Below are 20,953 nucleotides of genomic sequence, written 5' to 3'. Positions count from 1 at the left end.
CCTCAAAAGTATTGACTAAAAAAAAATAAAGATAGATATATATATATATAGATCTCGGTGCTAAGAATGGACAACAAGACAGCAGCTTCTGGCTCCCTAAGTGAACTCCAACCCACAAATGGAACACAGTGCCAATCTCCCACTGAAGGCATAAAGGCATTAGGCTCCATCGTATGCATGTCTGTGGTGTGGGTGCATGGACAGCAGCTAGCTCCATAGACTGGATAACTCTCCATCGTCAGTGGGGAGAGAAACAGGCATTTCACTTCAGCCTCAGTCTAAAAGAGCTGAGCGAGAGGCATTCCACTTTGGGTTAGAATTGTAGAATCATAGAATAGTTTGGGTTGCAAGGGACCTTCAAAGGTCACCTAGTCCAACCCCCTGCCATGAGCAGGGACATCTTCAACTAGATCAGGTTGCTCAGAGCCCCGTCCAGCCTGGCCTTCAATGTTTCCAGGGATGGGGCATCTACCACCTCACTGGGCAACCTGGGCCAGTGTTTCACCACCCTCACTGTGAAAAATTTCTTCCTTATATCTAGTCGTAATCTCCCCTCTTTTAGTTTAAAATCATTACCCCTTGTCCTACCATGGGGTTTCCACCCTGCAGTTTCAGGGGGAGTTAAGCACCTTAAACATCTCGCTGCTGCAGGAGCAGGAACACGGATGGCTGGCTTCATGCCCATGGAAGGTCCCCACCGAGCCTGCCCAAGCTCCTCGGGACGCTCCGTGGCACCAGGCTGAGGGTGCGGGACACGGCAGGTCCCTTTGCGGGGGTTGAGGAGAGCGGATTTTGGCCGAAGGTCCCCGCTTCCCCGCCTCGGATCGCAGCCCCGGGTGTTTCCTGCCCCCTGGCGGTCAGGGCTTGCCCCGCGGCACGAACCCGATACGCCGGTGGAACGGGGGTGTGCGCATCACATGCGCTTCCAAAAACAGTGCAGTCGTAGGAGAAACCTCGGGTTTCAAGCAGAGTTTCAAATCTGACGCCCATACTCAGGATGACATGAAAAACTAACATCTTCCCTGCAGGTGGCAGTTACAATAAATGCATTTCCAGCTTTGTATCTGATGTTGCACAAATACGGTATTTTCCAAAACACATCTTCTCTCAACTTACTTGATCTGAACACATCATTCAGAATAAATATAAGCATGCTGCTCTGCAGGAGTAAGTCTTCCTTGTACCTCTGAGTAAATAGAAGTAAATGTTAAAACTAAAAACCCTCATGCATAAATATACACTATACCTTGGGTTTTCTTGAAGGACTGGTTCAAAATGTAATACTGGCAGCTCCAGGAAATAATGTTCACATGTTGCACCAAGCTTCCATTCCTGCGGGAATAGTTTCAGTGTTAGCTGGGCAATTGCTATCGCTTTATTAGCACTCCTGACCATCATGCACAAAGATGGTCAGTTTGCAGCCTTGGTAAAGGACTTATGGACAAACCTAAAATTAGTATGGAGGTCAAGGATGACACAGTTGTTTTTTTGATGCTTTCCTTTTGCATACTTTGAAAATGCAAATAAGAGGACGTGGTAAAGGAGAAAAAGTTGCAGCAACAAGTCCATAGACCTTAATTTTCCAAAGACCCTGGATATTGTGTGGGCATGATTTGTGAGCCTGAAGCCTCCAGAGAGCTCTGGGGCAAATACTGAGCCACCAGGGATTCTGCTGTTTCCTTTAACAGAGATGGGATTCCATACAGCGCAACTCCAGGATAATACAGAGGCTTCTGCACAGCTGAAGTGTAGAAAACTGGAACTGCTGAGTTAGTAGGCTCACATGCACCTTGATGAATATCTGTATGGCAATCATAGGCACAGAGTGCACAGAAGGAGGAGAGCTCTTCTATCTTTTTATTTCTAAGATTTTAGGTCATCTCTGGCTGATGGAGTCGCATGAGGTGTTTCTTGTGGGAATGAGAAATGGTTAGTCACACCTCTGCGGGCTGCGCTGCTGTCCTAGTATTTTCACAAGTCTTTTGAAGCAGCCTCAACAGCACATCAATTGATGGAGCCAGGTTATTTCAGCTGTGCCAGCCCCAAATGAGTCTCTAATGTATACTGAGTTCAGCCAAGGGCTACTGACAAGAGCTGGTCAGAAAAATTGCTCTCTTTTAAATTTAGATAATGGCAGCTTTTTGGCACACATGAGGAAATTGAAGTTTGATCTGGAAATACTGCTGGAGCAATTGTTGCAGGTTATACAAAGTACCTCCCATCCCTATCCTGTTTTATGGGTTGAATGACTACCTTATTTGGTGATGCTACTTAAGCGTTATGGCTGTGATGCCTGAAGAGAGATTAGTAGAATTAGGGCACATGAACATGGAAGAAAGTGAGCATAAGATGCTGCTGAAGGACAACACCCATGAATTACGAAATAATTGGATTTACAACAGGTATTCAGTCTGCAGACATTGCTTTTTTTTCCTAATGGTTTTATCTGAGAGGTAAACAGACTAGGAAAAATGGAAAACGGAAGGGCACCCCAGCCCTGAGGGGACCGCATGTCCTGCCTCACAGCTGCCCGCTGAAGGGCAGAGGGATGCCCTTGGCACTGTGCTGCTCACCATGTTCCCCAACTGCCTCCTTTCCCAAATGCACTCTTGGGAACCAGCCTGGGATTCCCAGCAGCCCATTTCAAAGCTGTCTCCCTAAGAGCCCAGCCATGCCCATCTGGCTGGAGCTATCACTGACCTTCACTCAGCGCTGCTTGGTTTTCTCCAATAGCTGTGTGAATGATTGCCACCAGTGGTAAATGATTTACTCCACGCAACACACTGTCTACTGGAGGGGCATATGTTGTAGAGCCCCAAAGATTATGAAATTATCTAATTATTTACATAATAAAGAATTAAAGGTAAGGATAGTGGTGCTGAAAGAAGTTTATTATTCCTTTATTCCATGGCAAAACAAAAATTTTGGAAAAGTGTGTTATTTTTATAATAGCTACAAAAGACATAGTTTTGTTCATAGCTGAAGATAACACACTTTTGACAGAGCAGCTTGATCCAGAATGCCCAGATTGATTCAGGCATTTTTGGTTGTTTAGTAAAGCAGTCCCCCAGTTTATTTTGTTACTTATTAGGGCATCTTTTCCTCATGATCATAGCACTACATGTTTTTCATCCATGCATCTTTGCAGCCCCACAGAGCTGACTCCTACCATCTGGTCTCTGTGAAGATGCGGGCTACACAGCCTGTAGGCGAGAAAAACGACATATGCTGCTGAAGCTGCCTATTTTGCTGCAGGAGGCACTGGTTTATTAGTTTGCTAGATTTCCTCACTACTAAATCAAAGCAACATCAGGACTGAAGGCAGATTAACTTCGTTGACTGTGTTGTAGGCCGTTGGTCACACAGAATGAAATCTTTGCTGTATTTTCTTTTAACTTCTGCTAGATTTTGCACTTGTTTAAAAGCCAGATGTTTAAGAACAAAGGAGAAGATGGAATTTCTCTCTTCATGGGGTCACTGGGAGCAGCAGGGTAGCTGACCAGAGCTGCTAATGCCAGAGGTGGGCTTGGAGGGGTTCGGTGTGATGTGGCGCAGCAGGGCCAGGCTGCTCGTGGTGCTCCTTGTCGTGTCCCCCAGCCACCGCAGTGTCCAGGCACTGAGGCACTCCGGATACAGGCAAAGCCTTGGGAAACCAGTTAATGCAACTAGAACTCTCTAACTTCAGACCTTGTGATAAAGTGAGCACTTTCCTGAGCGGTGCATTCCTACTCTGTTTCTGGCAAAATGGATGAAATTTGACCTCCCTTCTCTTCCAACAGCTCTCCCTTTTTGTGCTGAAGAAAGTACCTTCTGTGCCTGCTTCCGAGGTGACTTGAGTGCTGACAGTAAGACTGTTGGAAAATCACCCCTTGGCACCTTCCAAATGAAGTTCTGCTATAGTGACAAAAAGAGGCGATCGTGGTGCCCAGTTCTGCACTTCTTCTTTATGCAAAAATTGTGTTGTTGGAGACTTACTCTTGCAAGTAGTTCAAGCAAAATGTATTTACAGATCACTTTTATAATGAGTTTGGAATGAAACCTGAACAGTGAACATGGCCATCAGGAGTGAAGGAGGAAGATTATTTTGGTTGTAGTATGGTACTGAAGACTTGGTTGTATTTGAAAAGGACAAAGTTATGGTAATCGAGGCCTCAAGAATAAGACAAAGGTAGAAATGATTGGAATGGATATTGCAACCAAACACTGGCGAGAACTGAAGGGTGGAAGAGGACTTATGAACAAAAAGTATCTGTATCTAAAAGGATATGTATATGTGCATGTGGATATGTATATATATTTGTATATACTATAAAACAGTAAATTGATACCTTGTCACAATACCACTTACTATGCGAAAATACACAGGCCATTGATTTTTGAAAATGGGTGATTTAAAGCTAAATTAGATCTTAAAACCAGCCCCTCATTATTTTGCCATTCAATATGCACTTGTCCATAAAAGCCCATGAGACAGTTAAGTGGCAAGTAGTCCTTAGAGAGTATTAAAAAATGGAAATTCTTAAAAATCTCAACTTAAAAATACCCTTTTTTCAGTTTTATGAAATGTTACAATAATTCATTGCTATAGCTTTTCATTTGCACTCTTTGAAAAGCCACATGCTATTTAGCAAATATGCAAATGATCTTTTGAAGCTACTTTTTAACAGAAATTGTGTATTTTTATTATTATTGATGAAATTAGTATTTCTCACTGTCCTATTTTTCCCTCACATTCCATTAACAAGTACATACAGGTATATGCTTTCTAGATACATATAGCATCTTTGTAGATTTTTCTGGTGGGGAGTTTGAGGACGGTGTTAAGAGAGGTCTCGTGAAACTCTATGTAGTTTGAAGTAACCCGCCTGAGATATTTTCAATTCGCCTATGGTGATATCATCTTACTGTTCTAGTTTTTGCATCACAATCCACCCCCTGGCATTTGCCAGTAATTGGTGCTCAAACGAGTTTCACCATCACTTCTCAAAGGACACTTCCCCTGAGTATCTTTTGAGGAACTGACACTGGGCACAGTCTGAGCATGTTTGACACAGCTGTGAAAATATCCCCTTTGATGCAGTCCAAGAAGAACTCATATGCCCCTATCTTTCATGAAACCCATGTAATCCCCACTGCCTGCTATTCTTTTTCAGCCCTTCAGAAGTCTAAGCTTTGCTCTACTGATCTCTTTGCTGAGGCCTTGAAGCTTCTCCAAGCCTTGACCAAATGCATGCAAGTTATGTGCCCAGAACACATGCATCCCTAGTCCTGTGATAGGCACATGTCTGTTCATATCATGAGAGTTTATGCTGATGCTGGGCAATGGGATGACATGATGGGATGTGTGTAGACCTTATTGTGGAGAAGTGTTTCGCCTATGACAAAAATATTGGGTGTTCATTCATGACATGTGATGGGCAAGCTTTCATTTTGGTCATCTTGGGGCTGCATTTCCAGATATGGGGTGGGGAAAGATCAGGGACTATGTGTCCTGAGTACCACTCCTGGACTGTGCCTGGCACGGCCTGGTTGGAAGCCAGAGCATAATTGCAATAAAGCACTCATTAGACGGCCATTAGGAAACATGCATTTGTTTGATGCCAGGCAAGTGATGGCATCCTTATTAATTATGTCACATTCCAAACCTCAAATAAAAACCTTTCTTTCTTCTTCTCGTTTGCATTAAAATTGTCCAAAAACCGGGCAAGAAGTTGACTGTTTCAACTACAAAGCAACTTATCACAAACTTTTGGCACCTGATGTGGCTAACATCATTAGTATTATCAATGTTGGGTAATGCTGGCCTGTCTAGTGAACAGAAAGGAGAAAGATGAGCTTCCACACCCAAGAGGAGGCTAGTGCTTGTGAAACCCAGTCAGAACATGAAGGTTTTTGCTGTGGTTATGCTTGGCGGTGCTGGTGCCACAACGGAGAAGTGCTTCTGGAGGCAGGAGGCTGTCAGCCAGCCAGGGGCTAAGTGCAAGGCTGGGTCAGGGGAGGACAAATGAGGGGACGGGGGTTCGCGGGGCAGGGAGGGAGCCAAGCAGGGCGAGGAGCAGGACCCAGCCCCGCACTCCCTCCTCTCCTCCCCGCCGGTCCCACCGGTTGCTGCTGCCGCCGCCAGGCTTAGTCAGAGGAATGTGGGTGGGACTCTCTCCTCCCCGCCGCCTTAAAACTCCGCTCGGACTTACACGCCTGCAGCCTTCCGTCCCGTCGGAGCGTCCCCGCCGCATTCGCGGCACTCAGTCCCGCTGAGTGTCCCCACCCCCACCACCGGCCGGGCAGGATGGTGGTGTGCGGCCTCGCTTGCTGGAGGTGCAGGTGGCTCCTGCCCCTGCTGCTGGGCCTGGCCATCATCATGGGCATCATCGCCTTGGCGGGCAGGGGCTGGCTGGAGTCTGAGTCGGAGCCCTATGTGCAGCAAGCTTCGCTATGGGAGAGCTGCACCCGGGGTGAGGAGGACCTCAACTGGAACTGCGAGTCCCTCATGGACTACGGTAAGCTGGGAGCCTCCTGCCCTCCTCTCTGTGGGACCCTGGTCCCTGCCACCAGCTGCACCCAGGGACAGTGGCTGGAAAGCAGCGGGTGCGGTGGGGGCTCACCCCATGCACGGTTGCTCCACCACTGTTGTGACACAGCTTCTTCCTGGGATGGGGTTTCTCTTGCAGAACCAGTACTAACATTGTTTCAGGGCGTAAACCAGCAAAGGAATATAGCTCTAGACTGCCTCAGAGCAATCTTTTCTGCTGGTACAACACTGAGCCAGGGTGGTTTGTTTTGTTTTGTTTTTAAGAGTTATTTTACAACCAAAGTAAGAGAGACAACTGGCCACAAGCCCCTTCAGCTTGCTTTCTCTCAACTATCAGCAGGCTGCGGTCCCAGCAAACTCACCTGGCACTAGCCAGCACCCCCTCCCTGTGCCGGTGGCCTCGCCGGTCAGATAGTGAGCATGGAAACTTTCACGCAGGGCAGACCTGGCCAATAAAAAAAAAAAATGGTCTTCTCCTGACCCTCTGGAGGGACAGAGCACCTTAAATTAACCCTGCTTGGCCAAAGGAACTTGGATATTCAGATGCCTCCTGACCTGCAGCTTAAAATATCCTGATGTGAGTTTGCAGACAGAAAAAGTGCTGTTTCCTCTCTATACCTCTCTATTGCACTGGGGCCTAAATCAGGGGATAATTATGCCTTTGTTTCAACTTACTGAAATGCTTTTACATCTGACATCACCAGTAGTACTCATCCTGCACACTCCCCATTTCTGGGGTTTTGGGGGGCTCTTTGATTTTTTTGCTAGAACATGTGCGTCTGGCTATATCTGCTTTTCCCTTAAACAAAATACTTCTGGACAAAGAAGCAAACCTGCCTTAAGATCATGGACAAGGGTGCTTTGGGGACTGGGCAGCTGGAAGGGTGTATTTCAGCCAGGAGAGCTGGGACTGTTGCCTCACGCAGATCCCTTCCCACCTGAGCACAGTGGACTGACTTCCAGAAGCTTTCCATTGCAACACTTCTGCCTAAGCTAAATACTGAATATATTAATTTCTCAGCCAGGTGATGACTGCAGGTTGTACTGTAGGTGGAAGAAACCTGGTTAGTGTGACAAGAATATCTGTCTCCTCCATTACACAGAGAAGAAAAGCTAGTGCAGTAGAGTTGCTGAAATTTGCATTGCACAGGGAAGAGGTGCTAATACAGTAGCAGAGCTGCTGAAATTTGCCTTCTCCTTTCGTGACACTGCTTTTCCTGTCCCTGAGTACTCATGGGTGTGTGCTTCGCATCAGCCCTGAGCGTTGTGGGGCAAAAGCAACTTTCTGCTGTTTTTTCAAGTTAACAAGCTGTCAAAGAAGAATAGTAGCCTTGACTTCACTTATTTAAGCCTTGGCTTATTTAGTCCAAAATTTATTTAAATCTTCAGCTTATTTAGATCAGCTTGTCTTTGCCTCTGATTTTCATGACATCAATGCCACTGTCTACTCAAATACTATTTACATCTAGAGACAGGATGCAACATATGAGTTCAGGTTTGATTTATTTAGTTTCCTTTTTCCTATGCTAATGCAATTAGTCTCAAAATAGGTGAGGGCATTTACAAAGGAAAAAATGCCTAGCAGGCATTTACTGAACTGCTGCAGGAAAGTAAAAGTTAATTAATTGAGATGCAAAACTTGTGCTTTGCATACAATAACTACTGTGCATTAACCATCCTGTACCTCTCCTGATGAAACAAAATTCAGTGTGGATCCCCATCAGTAGAAATCTCCATTAGACAGTTTCTTAGCTGAGCTGTGGCATGTGTACTGAGGAGGTGGAAAAGTAAGTGAGTCACCTATTTTAAGTGGGGGGAAAGGGGCAGGTACAGACAAACAAAAATTTGCAAATAGGAATGTCTCCTAAACATTGCTTCTTAATGCATATTTGCAAATGCCACATGAGAGGGAAGAAGTGGAAAGGGAAAAAGTAGGATGTAATTTGGTAGGGAGGTGGGGAAGGATTTGTTTAGAGCTCTATACTGGTTTGTATCTGGGAAATACCTGGCTGGCAGTGTCTGTGTATTATCAAAATGTTGCAATGTAGAGCTGCTGCACTGCACTGTACTATGACTCAAGATGACTTAGTCCAGACCATTGCAGGATTAAACTGTTGATTGTGTGTTTAAAACATATCAGTAAGTCATCAGATATGACAAGAATTGTTTGCAATGTGGTTACTTGGAGAGGGTGATTGTCTTTATAGTGATGAGGCTCTAAGTCTAGGAGCAGTATTTGTGGGTAGCTGTGTCCTCCTGGTTCTGAAGGGCTGCTCCCAGCAACTTTGCTTTGAATTACCACTGTAAAAGATAGGTGTGTATGTGCTCGGTAAAGGTGATCCCATGGAGGTTAACTCTTTCTTATATTCCTACCAGCCACTTGGTAATTATTAAGTACACAACCAACCTAGAGAAAGGGAACCATTCATCTGGATCCTTGGTAAGTGCTGGGAAAAAAAAAGAGGGGGAAAAAAAAAAGGAAAAAAAAGGTGGAACCTAGAAGTAGGAACCCGGCCTTTGTGAACCGTGTTTCACTGTGGCTGTGCCACTGTACCTGTGTCCCTAGAGGCACGGACTTTGATACCACAGACTATTGGTGAAGCTGAGTGCATGTGTCGACTCCACAGAGGGGCCAGGTAAATAAAGGAGGAATGTTACAGGTATGCTTATCTTTTCAGTGCGCCTCTTTCCAGGCATGCTTCTGATTTATGAAACCAGGATGTATTAGAGATAAACTAACTTAGTTTATAGTGTCAGCCAAGTGCAGGCATGCGGAAAATGCTAATGGAAGAGGTGTAGGAGTTGGTGTCCCTGTCTACACCCAGACAACACTCACTGAAACTCCCCAGTGAAAGATCCTAGCAGGCAGGTGAAGCTAGTACCCTTGCCAGTGGGTTTTGCTGGCCCCCAGGCAGGTGAACTTCGACTGCTAGCAACCTGGAGGTGTTAAAAATTGGAAATGTACAGGATTGTACCTCTCCTGAGCTCCCAGCGGAGCCGAGTGGGAGAAGCCAAGTTTGTATTAGTGGGCTTTTATTTAATAATTTGGTAGTATAGCAATTGGTTTGTATGTACCCCTAAAGCCCAAACAGAGCTGTGATTCCCAACCAGCCCTCCCAGCAAAACTTAGATTCTGGGCTTTCCTGTGCTCATGGTGGGTATGCACATACCTTCCCTTTACCAGTCATGCTACCTTGGAAGTTTGCACATTATGTGAGCAAGAAAATATTACTGACAGTGCTCTCTTGCCTGCAGTCCACTACTCTTCTGTTTCATCAACAAAAGCAGATATTTTCGGGCATGCTGTGTAACAGGCTCTCAAGTCCAAACAAGAATTGCTACAGCCATTTATATAAAGAAAAATATTATAACTGCAGTGTAAAAACATACCTCATCCTTGCATGTCATGGTAAAAACGTCTACCCTAAGATTGCAGTTACTCACAAGCTAACGAACTAGCTTCTGCTTTTGTAAGTGAACAAAGATGAGACAGGCTTGTTACTTCAAATCCTGTAGAAGGTCATCTTCTGCTAGACTATCTTCCTAGTCCTTTTATTAATTTCTAAAAGGAAATCTAGATTTCCCTATAGAGCTTCCATCTCCTCCCTGGTGAGGCTGAAGCATGGGTGAATAAAATCAGGAAATATACCTAACATTAAGGCTCTGTTGCCTTCTTTTTTTTTTCCCCTTTTCCCCTTTTTAATTTCATCATATTACTGGTGCTCATCATTAAATAATCCTGACCCCTCCTAGTTATTTGCACAATAACATTTTCAGTTTAGTTCCTTTCCATAGTTGTCATTAATGAAGCTGTGTAATAAAACTCTTAATCCTCCTTAATAATTATAGACCTTCGGTCCCCCAAACTTTTCTTTTTTTTTTTTTTTTAAATGTTCTTTCAACACCACCTAATTGACAAATACTTTTCTGCTGATTAAATGCAAAACACTTGACTCTTCTTTGAGTTAAAGCTGACCTGGGGAATGCTAATATCTCCAACCATTCTGCTTTTCTACTCTCCTATTCTTCTTCTCTTTTACTTATGCAGCTTCAAATTACTGTGGTGTTATTGTTTGATTTCATAAACAGACATCATACTTATGCTTATTCTGAGTAAGAAGTACTCTCTCTACCAAGTGAAGAGACCTGAGCATTTTCTGATTTTATGGAAAACTTAAATTCCGGCTAAATGTCTTGTGATTACTTTTGTGCACAAACCAGCTAGACGCTGGGGCTGATGTGTCGTTCGCTGTGTATGAGCAGGTCTCTCAGGCTCTTCAGGCAGCAAACAGCGAGTGTGTAAACCCGCACCTCTCCCCTCCCAGCAGCTGGGAGCTGTGGGTGGAGGATCTTGCAGATGCAGGCGACAGAGCTGGGTCTCTGCGGGGGCTCGCTCAGCTCTCCGGAGCCTCTGGAGGGAGAAGGAACCCGGAAAGCCTGACTTAATAGGTACAGGATGAGGGGACCCTGCATGGAGAAGCCTCGGTTTCAGTTGATACCCTGCTGCAGCCCCTCCACTGACACCTCTCCCCTTTGGTGGGGGTAGCTGTGGTTTGGCAGGGAAAGGAGCGTGCCAGGGCTGCAGCCTGCGCTTGGTGAGGGTGCAGCCTCCCACCCCAACCTCTTATATCAGTCACTGCTTAAAACACTTCCAGTTAATTTTCTGAGGTTTCTCTTACACTGTGTACATGTACAAGTCCAGAGGTTTTTGCTGTTCTTCCCATGGCTCCCACCATTACTTACGTGGCAGGCTGGCTGTTCAATGGCTACTCTCTAATGCAGCCCAGAGTAAACACATCCAACACCATGCCAGCACCTGTGACCCAGTGTTATCAGCATCAACCTGCTGATAAAACTGCTGCTGGAGAAGGTAATCAAGGAGAGGAAGGTACAGAGTCACCAGCACCAAGCTCTGTCACACGTGAGCACAAAACCCACTGAATTTCATAATGCCGGTACCTACTACTGGCCTATTTATGAACACCTGGAACAAAGCTTGATAATTAATCTTCCTGACAAGACATCTCCTACAGCTATATGTCTTGTTATTTACATATCTCCAGATATGAGAAAATAAATCACTGTGAGTGAAGCTGGGGCTGACCAAAAGCTTGTTGCACTTGTAAATTAAACAGAGAGGATATTTCCATAATAGCAGAGAGTGTACTGGGGACTTTCTGGCTCTTATCTCCTCCAGTCATGTTTGTGTTGCACCAAACTTCAAGGTGTGTGACTTCCACATGCATTTGAGTCTGCAACTTAAATTTTATCAGACAGATGCAAGACTTTGCTTCCCACGCTGTGCCAGCATATGTAATGCATCTCAAAGGGAATGTGCTTTGATAACTAAGTGTTCCTGCTTCTTGTTGTGCTTCTTTTTCTTAATAGGGCAAATATCAATAAATAGCATTCCTAGGTCATTTAGTCCAAATCACTTTTCCTGGGTTGGCTGTGTGTAATGGTTAAATACCCCTTTATATTATTTATCTCTAAACAAAACCTGTCATGGAGACAATACTCAGTACCTGTGTTAGGTACGTCAGAGAATATTTTGTATGGAAAGATTTTATCAGGCCGCTGACGTAGCTTTAATCTCCAGATACTCATCGGGTGTCCTCCCTCCCTTCCTCCTCACCCTGCAGCACTCTCTTAGTGAAGAGGTATGGAACATGCACAACTGGCTGAAGAACTAGTTTGAAAAGTTTTTGCTGTCCTGAGTAGCTCCAAGAAAGGAGAGAGGGAAGAAAACCCTTTCCCTTACTCTTTCTATGCCAGCATGACTGTCTTCAGGTGTCAGCAGTGGTGGTTGTGAGTTTTGGGCTGAGATCTATCATCTGATGGATTGCTGTTGTATTTCACTTTTTCTGTTGGAACAGGGGAGAAAGAAACCAGTTCAGACTGATCTAGTGAAAATAGCTGTAAAACAATGCTTTGCTTTCAGAGAGTAAATTGATGTACATAGTAAAGGTGTCTAAGATAGTTTTACTGCATTCTCTGTCTCAAATGACTAGTTTTTCCCCATTTATGCAACTAGTAGACTACGTGAGTTAAGCTGGAGAATTTTAACTCTTTAGGAAAAGGTTCTCTGTCTCACGGTCTTTTTCCACTTGGTTTTTGCACAGAAATATTGGAGGCTACATTGAGAGCAGGGTGTCTTCAGAGTCGCTTCAGCCATGTTGGAAGAGACAGCTCTGATGAAAGATTTTATTTAATTTTTTTTTTAAAATGCTCCGACCTAGGTCTCGCCACTCTTTTTATTCTTACATTAGGGGGAGCTCTGGATCTGGCCCTTCCTCTATCTGAATGTGTGAAAGTAGAAAGCCACATTCTGCAGGCAGGCAAAGTGAGTTGTGATGACAGCTGAGTGGAAAACAAAGCACTAGCTGGTATGGTTTAGCCCATGTGGGCAGGTATCCTGCCTCCAGGGCAGCAACACCTTAGCTTGTTGTTGTTAGCACTGGGCTCACCTGAACTCCTACTTGGTTTCTAAAGAGGACAGGATCTGGCCACGATGAGGGCCTTTCACAAGCCTGTGTTACTGTGAAAGGGAAATTGCTGGCTGTTTTTCTGGAAGGTTTTCTTACCTTTGTTGCCCTCTCTGGTCCTGCTAGTTTTGCTCCACATGCATTATGCTGGTCATAAACAAGCGGGCAAAAAGCTGTATGCTGACAGCTCTGTTATTTCCCAGCAGTTATGTCCTGCAGTGATACCTTCTTGTCGGCTCTCATACTTCCCCATGCATGGAAGTGGCTTTGTAAACTTGCATATTGAGCAGGAACAGCAATGATAAAGTACGTTCTCAGCAGTTGTGTGCCCTATCTGCTCAGATGTCTGCGGGTCTCTTACAGATACGGAGTTTGGAGGTGTTATCTCTCTTACCATGCAGCACTATATCCCTCTTTTCAGCAGGACAAGTTAGTGAGTAGGGAGTCCTGTGCTGCTCCACTGATGATGGTGACTCTCCACTCTGCAGCTTTGTGCTTTGGGGGCATCCATTACTGCTTTGATGTAGGGCGTGCTTCTTACAGTAAAGGATTTCAACAAAAAATTATTAAAGGAAACCAAAGACCTGCAATGACCTACAGTTCAGTGCACTGCTGTGTGTAACATCTTTCTTATTTTCTCTTCAAGGATGGGGGAGAGCAGCAGCTGCCACATACCTCGTTGGCTTTGTGATCCTGGTCATCTGTTTTGCCCTCGCAGTCATTGCGTTCTCAATCGAGATACTCCGCTTCAACTTTGTGCGAGGAATTGGAGGCTTGCTCTTTGTCGTTGGTAAGGCTGGGCACAAAGACAAGGCTGTTTTAGATGTAAAACAGGCATGGGCAGAAAAACATGCTAGGTGGAGCCTACCTTATGAAATAAGCTGCCTTTGTCTAGTTTATGACTCATTCTCATGGGAAACAAGGGAAGGTTGATTGATGTTCCGGGAGGATAATGGTTAGGGAAGCTCCAGCAGCCTTTGTCAGCTAGCACTTTCCCAAAAGCAAGGTACAAGGGCAAACAGCACCTTTGACCCTGCATATCACATGCTAAGACTTAGGAGCCAAGAGCCCTGGGTGCTTCCCACTTTGCCAAGGGGAGGAGGAGCACCAGGGCTGTGGTACCAGCAGGAGGTGCCTGGCTCTGCAGAGATCAGGGCACCTGGCTGTGGGACAGGGCTGGTCACAGCATGCAGGTGACTGCTTCAGCAACCAGGCAGTGTGAGCCACAGCTGCTGCAACAGACTGGTGTGGGGATCTGCCTTGGCCAGAAGTCACGTACCTCTGCAAGAATGCAGATTTAACTGTAGGACTGAAACTAGTCCATACTTATCTTAAAAGGGTATGCAGTTAACTCTAAGTACCTTTTTTTTTGTCAGAAATGTAATATAATTCACCGTCATTTACTCCTGCTTTTCTTGCTTTTTTTTCCCCCTCTCTCTAGCTGCATTCCAGATCATAGGCTTGGTTATCTACCCGGTGAAATTCACAGAAGAAATTCCACTGACAGGAGATAACATGTTCAGCTGGGCCTATGGCTTTGGTTGGGCCAGCACTGTTGTTGTAATAGGGTGTGCTTTCTTCTTCTGCTGCCTCCCCAACTGGGAAGATGAAGTCCTGGGAAACATCAAGCCTAGCTGTTATTACTCCTCCCCAGAGAGAGCACCGTACTTAAATTGAAAGATTAAATCCAAGTGCAACCAACTGTCAAAACAAGAGGAGCACCTCTGATGTAAATTTGCTGCAATTACAGGAGACTGAAAAAACCCACCTTGTTTCTCCAGAGTATTTCTTACTAGCCCTGCCAATAAATTGGTAAAAACATGGGCATCTTTAAGCAAATAGCTTTTACCTAAAGTTTTATTTATGTATTCTAAAATTGATTTTGTTTTGGTCGTTTACTTGCTCCTTCCACTCCCAACTAGTTGAGTCATCCTTATTGTATTTAAACAAGCTTATGAATAAAGATGTAGTGTTTCAAGGGTAGAAAGGGAGAGGAGAGATTTTAAACAAGCCATTAGAGGGACCTACAAATTATTGTTTTCACCTCTGACAAAATTGCCTTAAATTGAACTGGAAAAAAATGAAACAAAACAACAAAACTAACAGCCTTCCAAAGAATGTGTTTTTTTCCACCAAAGTCAGTCCCAAGGAAAGAACTTCCCTGAGACTTTTGCAGTCACCTGCTGCCCAAGAATCTCTTCTCATTCCTCTTACTGGACTACTGTTGACTATTAGCTATTTGAATTAAGGGAAAATTAAAATTAAAATTTATTTTCCACCGATTGGTGCTGTTGGACAGAGATCTCCTCTAAAGCATAGAGCTGATGTATATAGCAGTGGCTAAAGTAACACTTACTGGTTTTTTTTTGTGGCCACGGCAGGACTTGTGATGGAGCCACATATAATTTAATACACATTGTCACAGAGAGAATCAATAAGCCTTCAGTTGATAAACTACATATGCTTTTACATGGTATTTGATAAATGCTGGTTTAGAAAATACCTTTGAGCAGAAACATATTGTTCTTTATGTCTGCCTTTTTAAAACTGCAGTGTTATCAGCTGTGCTTTGGAGGGAAGTCTTAGCATAAGGTGTTGAAAGCCTCCAAAAGTTTCTAAAGCACACTGTAGGTACTGCAGGGTTTAGTGAACTTGGGAATGCTTTGTGAGTCACTAGGGATAACAGGTAAAAGTAGAAAAGCAGTTCTGCGAGGGATTTACATATGCAAATTTCATATAGACACCCGTCTCGGGGTATAATCTGGCTGGTTCCTAACTTGTGTTTCTGGAGCCAGCAATTCCAAATAAGTATTCCAGCGAGGCAGAGCCATGTCTGTATTGGTCATGGACCTGCAGCAGCTTACAGCAGATTTAATTATGGTCTATAATCTTTGTCAGAGCTTCCTTTGTCTGGGGAAGAAGGAAGAGGCTAATTTGTGGATCTCCTCTTCCAGCTAAGGAGGAATTAGCTCTAGCAGGGTTAGATTTCTGAGAGGGGTACAGGAAGGGTGGAAAGCAAATGCTACACATTACTGTGTGTAATGAGCAGCTGGGGGCTTATTTCTTACTGTTGTGAACCTGGTACTTAGGAGAGGGTGTGCGAGTATATATATTCATGTATATGTACAAAGTAGAACTTATAAAGCATTAGCCAGCATACTCTAAAGCTAAACTCATTTAGAACTAAGCTTTTTTTCAATGCCCGTTATTTCTTGTATTATATGTTGTATAGCTTTCTGTTTTGTAACACCTTTTTAAAGTTGTTAAATCTGTATTTTGCATGTGATTCTGTTTTGGAAAGGCCAGGTGACTTCTGAAGGTCCCTTCCAGGCATTCACAGAATGTGAACAACCACAAACTTTAGAACTCAAGCTTAATCATGGTGCATACAATTAACTGTATTTATGATTCTTGCTGAAGAACAGAATCCTGTGACAAATGTGTCCCTTTAAAAATTTTTTTTCTGTACAGTACTGGCTGGTGTAGTCTTCTTTGTATCATAAGTAATGATATTACCTACTTTTAAATGAATTCCAAAACCAGCAGAGAATCCCAAGCCTTGAAAATATTTGCACAGCTAAAGTTGAGGAGAAAATTCTTAAGAAAATGAACACTCTCTCTAATAAGAGAGAGGGTGGTATGGTAATAGTGTTTAGCATAACTTAAGTCTTTTGTATGTTTTTTCTTTTTTATTGTCATGACTTGTCAAAAAAGCACAAATGTAAAATGAACTTGGCTCTGAATATACTGAGGGGCTAGAAGCATAATCAGCATGTTACACAATTAAGATGTTCAGGAGAAAGCTATTGCAAATAGTCATTAACTACTCTCAAGTGATACTAATGTATGTGGCCCTCCTTTCAAATGTGGTGGCTTAATTAAAACTGTTTTAAATGATGGTTGTAGAAGCTTGGTCTTGTTTGTGGTTCACAGATTCATTTAATGAACTCAAGCAAATACTTCTCTTAATGTGAATATCAGTATCCATGAAGTGCTGGGTTAATAAAGTTAGGAGGCAGGAGGCAACAACTTCATTTTCTGGGCAAAAAGCTTGAGGGTACACTGCAAAACACAACTGAGTGCTTAGCTCTTTGCTAAGCCATAACCTTTTAAATGCATCACAGTCTGAGGGGGAACCCTGAACATTTTGAGTATATTATGGTCTACAGGAGGTCTCAGATGTGGGAAGCCTGTTCTTATTTTAATCAAAATTAAACCAAATAGCTTTCATATACCGATCAAGAACTGTAAATACGGATAAAAAGATGAAGTGCTCACCTGCACTTCTCCCATGATTAGAAATATTCCCATTTCTAACCTCAGATTATGTATGGCCCATATGTAGCCCTGTGCTAGTATCATTCTGTATCTTGAACAACTTTTTCTGCCTCTGTGCAGAGAGCAAATCTCCTATTGGTCACTTCTGTCTTAAACTAGCCTGTGACTTCTGATTTCTGGAAAGACAAGATCACCATTCTCCTGATTTTATAAGCTGTCTTCTTCCTTATATATCTTAGATTTAAAACACACTTAACACCTTGGATTGTGGCAGCTTGCTTTTTAAGTTTGTTTTTCACTCTCCTTCCTTTAATTACTCTTCATTTTAAATACAGAGTTAATGAAAATATTTGTGTTCCTCTTAGATTTTCCTGAATGCTTTGAAGATAATTGGAGGATTGATAATTCTCATTTTTTTGGTGTGAAGGACATTTGTACTTTTGTTTACCCCCCAGTCGGTATTCAGCTGCAGCTTAATTCTGTGCTCACTAAAATCCACTGAATAACTCAGCTTCAGGCTGCAGCACAGCTCCTTCCGACCCAACCCTGCAGAGGAGAGAGCAATTTGGGAGAATCTGAGCACACTTGGCTCTTGTCTCAGGGGAAGTTATGAGCAATCAAAAACATGCATGACTGGGTGCTAGGGAAGGCTAATTGACCTTAATGGGATGATTAATGCTTAATTTTTGTGAATACAGAAAACAGCTGCCACATCCCCCGGGATTCTGTATTTTTAGTTGGCATTAACAAGTGACTAATTTTTTAGGAAATTTATTGACAAGGTAGAATTCTTAAGAAATATTCACCTGATCTTTGCATCCTACATCTAAAGATTTTTGGGCTTAACATACATACATAAATCAAAGACAGTGTAGTAACAGAGTAACAGATCATTCAAGGTGTGTATGTGTGGTGGTGTGGGTTTTTTTTTGTTTTGTTTTGTTGTTTGTTTGGGGTTTTGTTTGTTTTGTTTTTGTTTGTTGGTTTGGTTTTGTTTTTTTGTTGTTGCTATTGTTTTGGTTTTGTTTTGTTTTTCGAGGAGGGACGGAGATTGGTATGTTGATAAACTCTACAGAAACAAACCCAGCCATGTGCTAAAAGGAAAGGTTACACACACACACACACACACACACACACACACACACACACACAAAGAATTGCTGAGATCATCGAGCACTTTTGAATTCACAGTGAAGCAAACACATACATCAATGGAAACCGAAATTCTTTAGGAGATTCTCAACAGCTGAGAGAGCTCAGGTCCTGGTCCCACAATCAGAGCAGTGGAGGGTTACTGGCAATACAGAGCAACATCCTGAAAAAACAGGGTTTTCAGTGCTAGTAGGTGGACCTGCACAGATTTTTAAATGAACTTGGGAGATGATACAACCAGAATAAAGTATAATAAAATCTGGAGGATATGTTTGCTAAAAACTGGGATGCTGAGTTTCTGAATGTGATTCCTGCAACAGGTGTCTGTACACGAGTAGCGAAATCCATGTGCGATGAGTTCACAGCACCTGGGACTTGTCAGTGTTATTGCAAGGGCACAGCAACTCACATATGTAGATCTCATCGACCACGAATCTGTTGATTTTGCTGTGTATCTACTGCATATTTATAAGACAGGTCAGATGCACCCACCCTGCAGGTCTGTGCTGATGCAGTAAGCTGCCTTTTTCCTGGGGTTGCCTGGCATTCAAAGGTGGGGGCCATGCTACTCCAGCTATGGAGCCTGACATCCAGAAATTCCAGGAAAAAAAGCCAATGCTCTCAAATTTTGCCTCTATAAAATTATATTTAAATTATTTGGGAGCTGTCAGAATAATCCAAAGAGTCTTTCTTTATTGTGATTTTTGAACACCTAAATTTAATAAGGATTTATTTGTAATAAAGTCTGTAGTGCAAAACTTGCAGGAATATATAGAGCTTTATAATAAAATATTATAACTATAAATAATATAAATAAATAATAATGTATTATAAGCAATACATATTGCATAATATAAATAATACATTAAAATGTTTCCATGAATGATATTCTTAATGAGTTTGTCTTTGCAGGATTGGATAATATTTAATAGAAGACTTGGTATGTCTATTGCTTTTTATTTATTTACGGGATTGTGAGCAACACATACTATTTTCCACAGAGACCTTTACGAATACGTAATATTTTATAAGTATTAAAAATTACGAAGTGTCAAGGGGACACACTGGAAACTGGGCTTCACTGAGTTTGAGAGGGCCCGGAAAGATTCAAAGTGAGTGCTTCATGTGGAACTGTGAGCTTAAAAGCTGCCTAACTCCTGTTCACCACTGTGCTGCGCTGGGAAAGACCACAGATCAAAGTACATTAGTTGACTCTCTTGGATACACACAGAGGCACATAATTAGGGCAGGAGCTGACATGTGGCCATTACAATCCCTTTTCAGTAAATAGCCTATTTTTAAGCTCTCTTGGTGTTAGCAATCCCATAGGCCAAGAAATGCGCAGAACTTAAAGTGAAAAAAAAATAATTTAGATGGATTGTGATACTTGAAAATTAATTTCTGTCCTGATTTGCAACAGGAAGACAAAACAACCTGCAAAATAAAACTTGGGAAAACTGTAACCAGCATATTGAATCAAGACAATAGGAAAAGTTGAAAATGTTGATAGGAGACCACCGTTTTCATTTCAGGCAGCTTCCCAAATCAATTCCATATCATATGTTTAAAATGGAAGAGGTTATTTCCACATAACATTTTGGTTTCATTGAAACCATTCTTTTGGCTGGAGCATCTCAAAATTCATGGCTGAAACTCTTAAAGATATGCTTGATGTGCTGGTGCTGGTGCTGTTCCCAACTGACCCATGAAGCACAGTGAATGAAAATTATTTCTCTGACAAAGAAATGTAAATAGCAAAGGTGTGGCACCTTGGAATTACATATGCAAGTCTGATTTTTTTCTCCTAAGGCAGTATGTTTTAAAAGGAGTTACTGTTATGGTCCACTGTGATGGGATGACTATTTAGCTAGCCTAGCTATGCCACAGGGAAGTTGAGGGGTCCAGAGCATGTAGCTTAAGTAAATTTATCCCATATGTAGAACAGGGCTGAACTGTGCTACTCTAACTGTTTACATGTGGCTGTTTACATGACGTTGTATGCAACATACTTCATGGGTGCCCACCAGAGAGCTTGTGCTCATGACAGCTGCCTGAGGAAGGTACAGACCCCCACAATGGTCAGAAGCCAGAAGCCATCTCACCTGGTAACTGCGTGGTGAGCTTATAGGATACCCTTGGTATCAACCATGTGCCTTGGGAGGTAGGCTGAATTCATCAAACCTCTGCAGAGCAGCAGCAAGATATAACTGGGGATTAAACCTTCTTCCAGTATAGAGCCCACCCTGAAAAAACAATGTCCTTTAGCAAAAACTAGCTGAAAATTAAATCCGTGCTCAGGCACACAGAGATTATTGTATTTTCCTAATTCTGTGTTTTTCTGATTTTGTGTCTTCCTAATTTGTGTTTGCCTAATATGGTCTTGAATTGCTCACATAAATAACAACCTCCGATGTAGCCCCATGTTTGCGACCCAGCTCTTAAAACTTGCTCTTGTGATAATCTGATTTTGCACATGTAGCCTCACTAAGGAAAGAAAGCACCTTTTAAG

The 20,953-nt window shown here is 43.0% G+C and overlaps 1 protein-coding gene across 1 annotated transcript; it reads left to right on the top strand.

The window, feature by feature from the left end:
* Nucleotides 1-6,118: 6,118 nt before the first annotated feature.
* Nucleotides 6,119-16,911, top strand: LOC102097711 (p53 apoptosis effector related to PMP-22). The gene is made up of 3 exons (XM_005509417.4): nt 6,119-6,497; nt 13,661-13,804; nt 14,456-16,911. Exons 1-3 carry the CDS (start codon nt 6,287-6,289, stop codon nt 14,689-14,691), a joined length of 591 nt encoding a protein of 196 aa, XP_005509474.1. The 5' UTR covers nt 6,119-6,286; the 3' UTR covers nt 14,692-16,911.
* Nucleotides 16,912-20,953: the final 4,042 nt, after the last annotated feature.

The sequence above is a fragment of the Columba livia genome, chromosome 3 (genome assembly GCF_036013475.1).
Source record: "Columba livia isolate bColLiv1 breed racing homer chromosome 3, bColLiv1.pat.W.v2, whole genome shotgun sequence".
In the NCBI taxonomy this organism is placed as follows: Eukaryota; Metazoa; Chordata; class Aves; order Columbiformes; family Columbidae; genus Columba; species Columba livia.
This window is presented reverse-complemented; position numbering and strand designations above follow the sequence as displayed.

What these genes read in the sequence shown, in the direction of transcription:
- LOC102097711 (XM_005509417.4), top strand. Translation starts at nt 6,287, where the DNA reads ATGGTGGTGTGCGGCCTCGCTTGCTGGAGGTGCAGGTGGCTCCTGCCC. An exon ending in CGAGTCCCTCATGGACTACG is followed by an intron (nt 6,498 to 13,660) that starts GTAAGCTGGGAG and finishes TTTCTCTTCAAG; the next exon opens with GATGGGGGAGAGCAGCAGCT. An exon ending in AGGCTTGCTCTTTGTCGTTG is followed by an intron (nt 13,805 to 14,455) that starts GTAAGGCTGGGC and finishes CCCTCTCTCTAG; the next exon opens with CTGCATTCCAGATCATAGGC.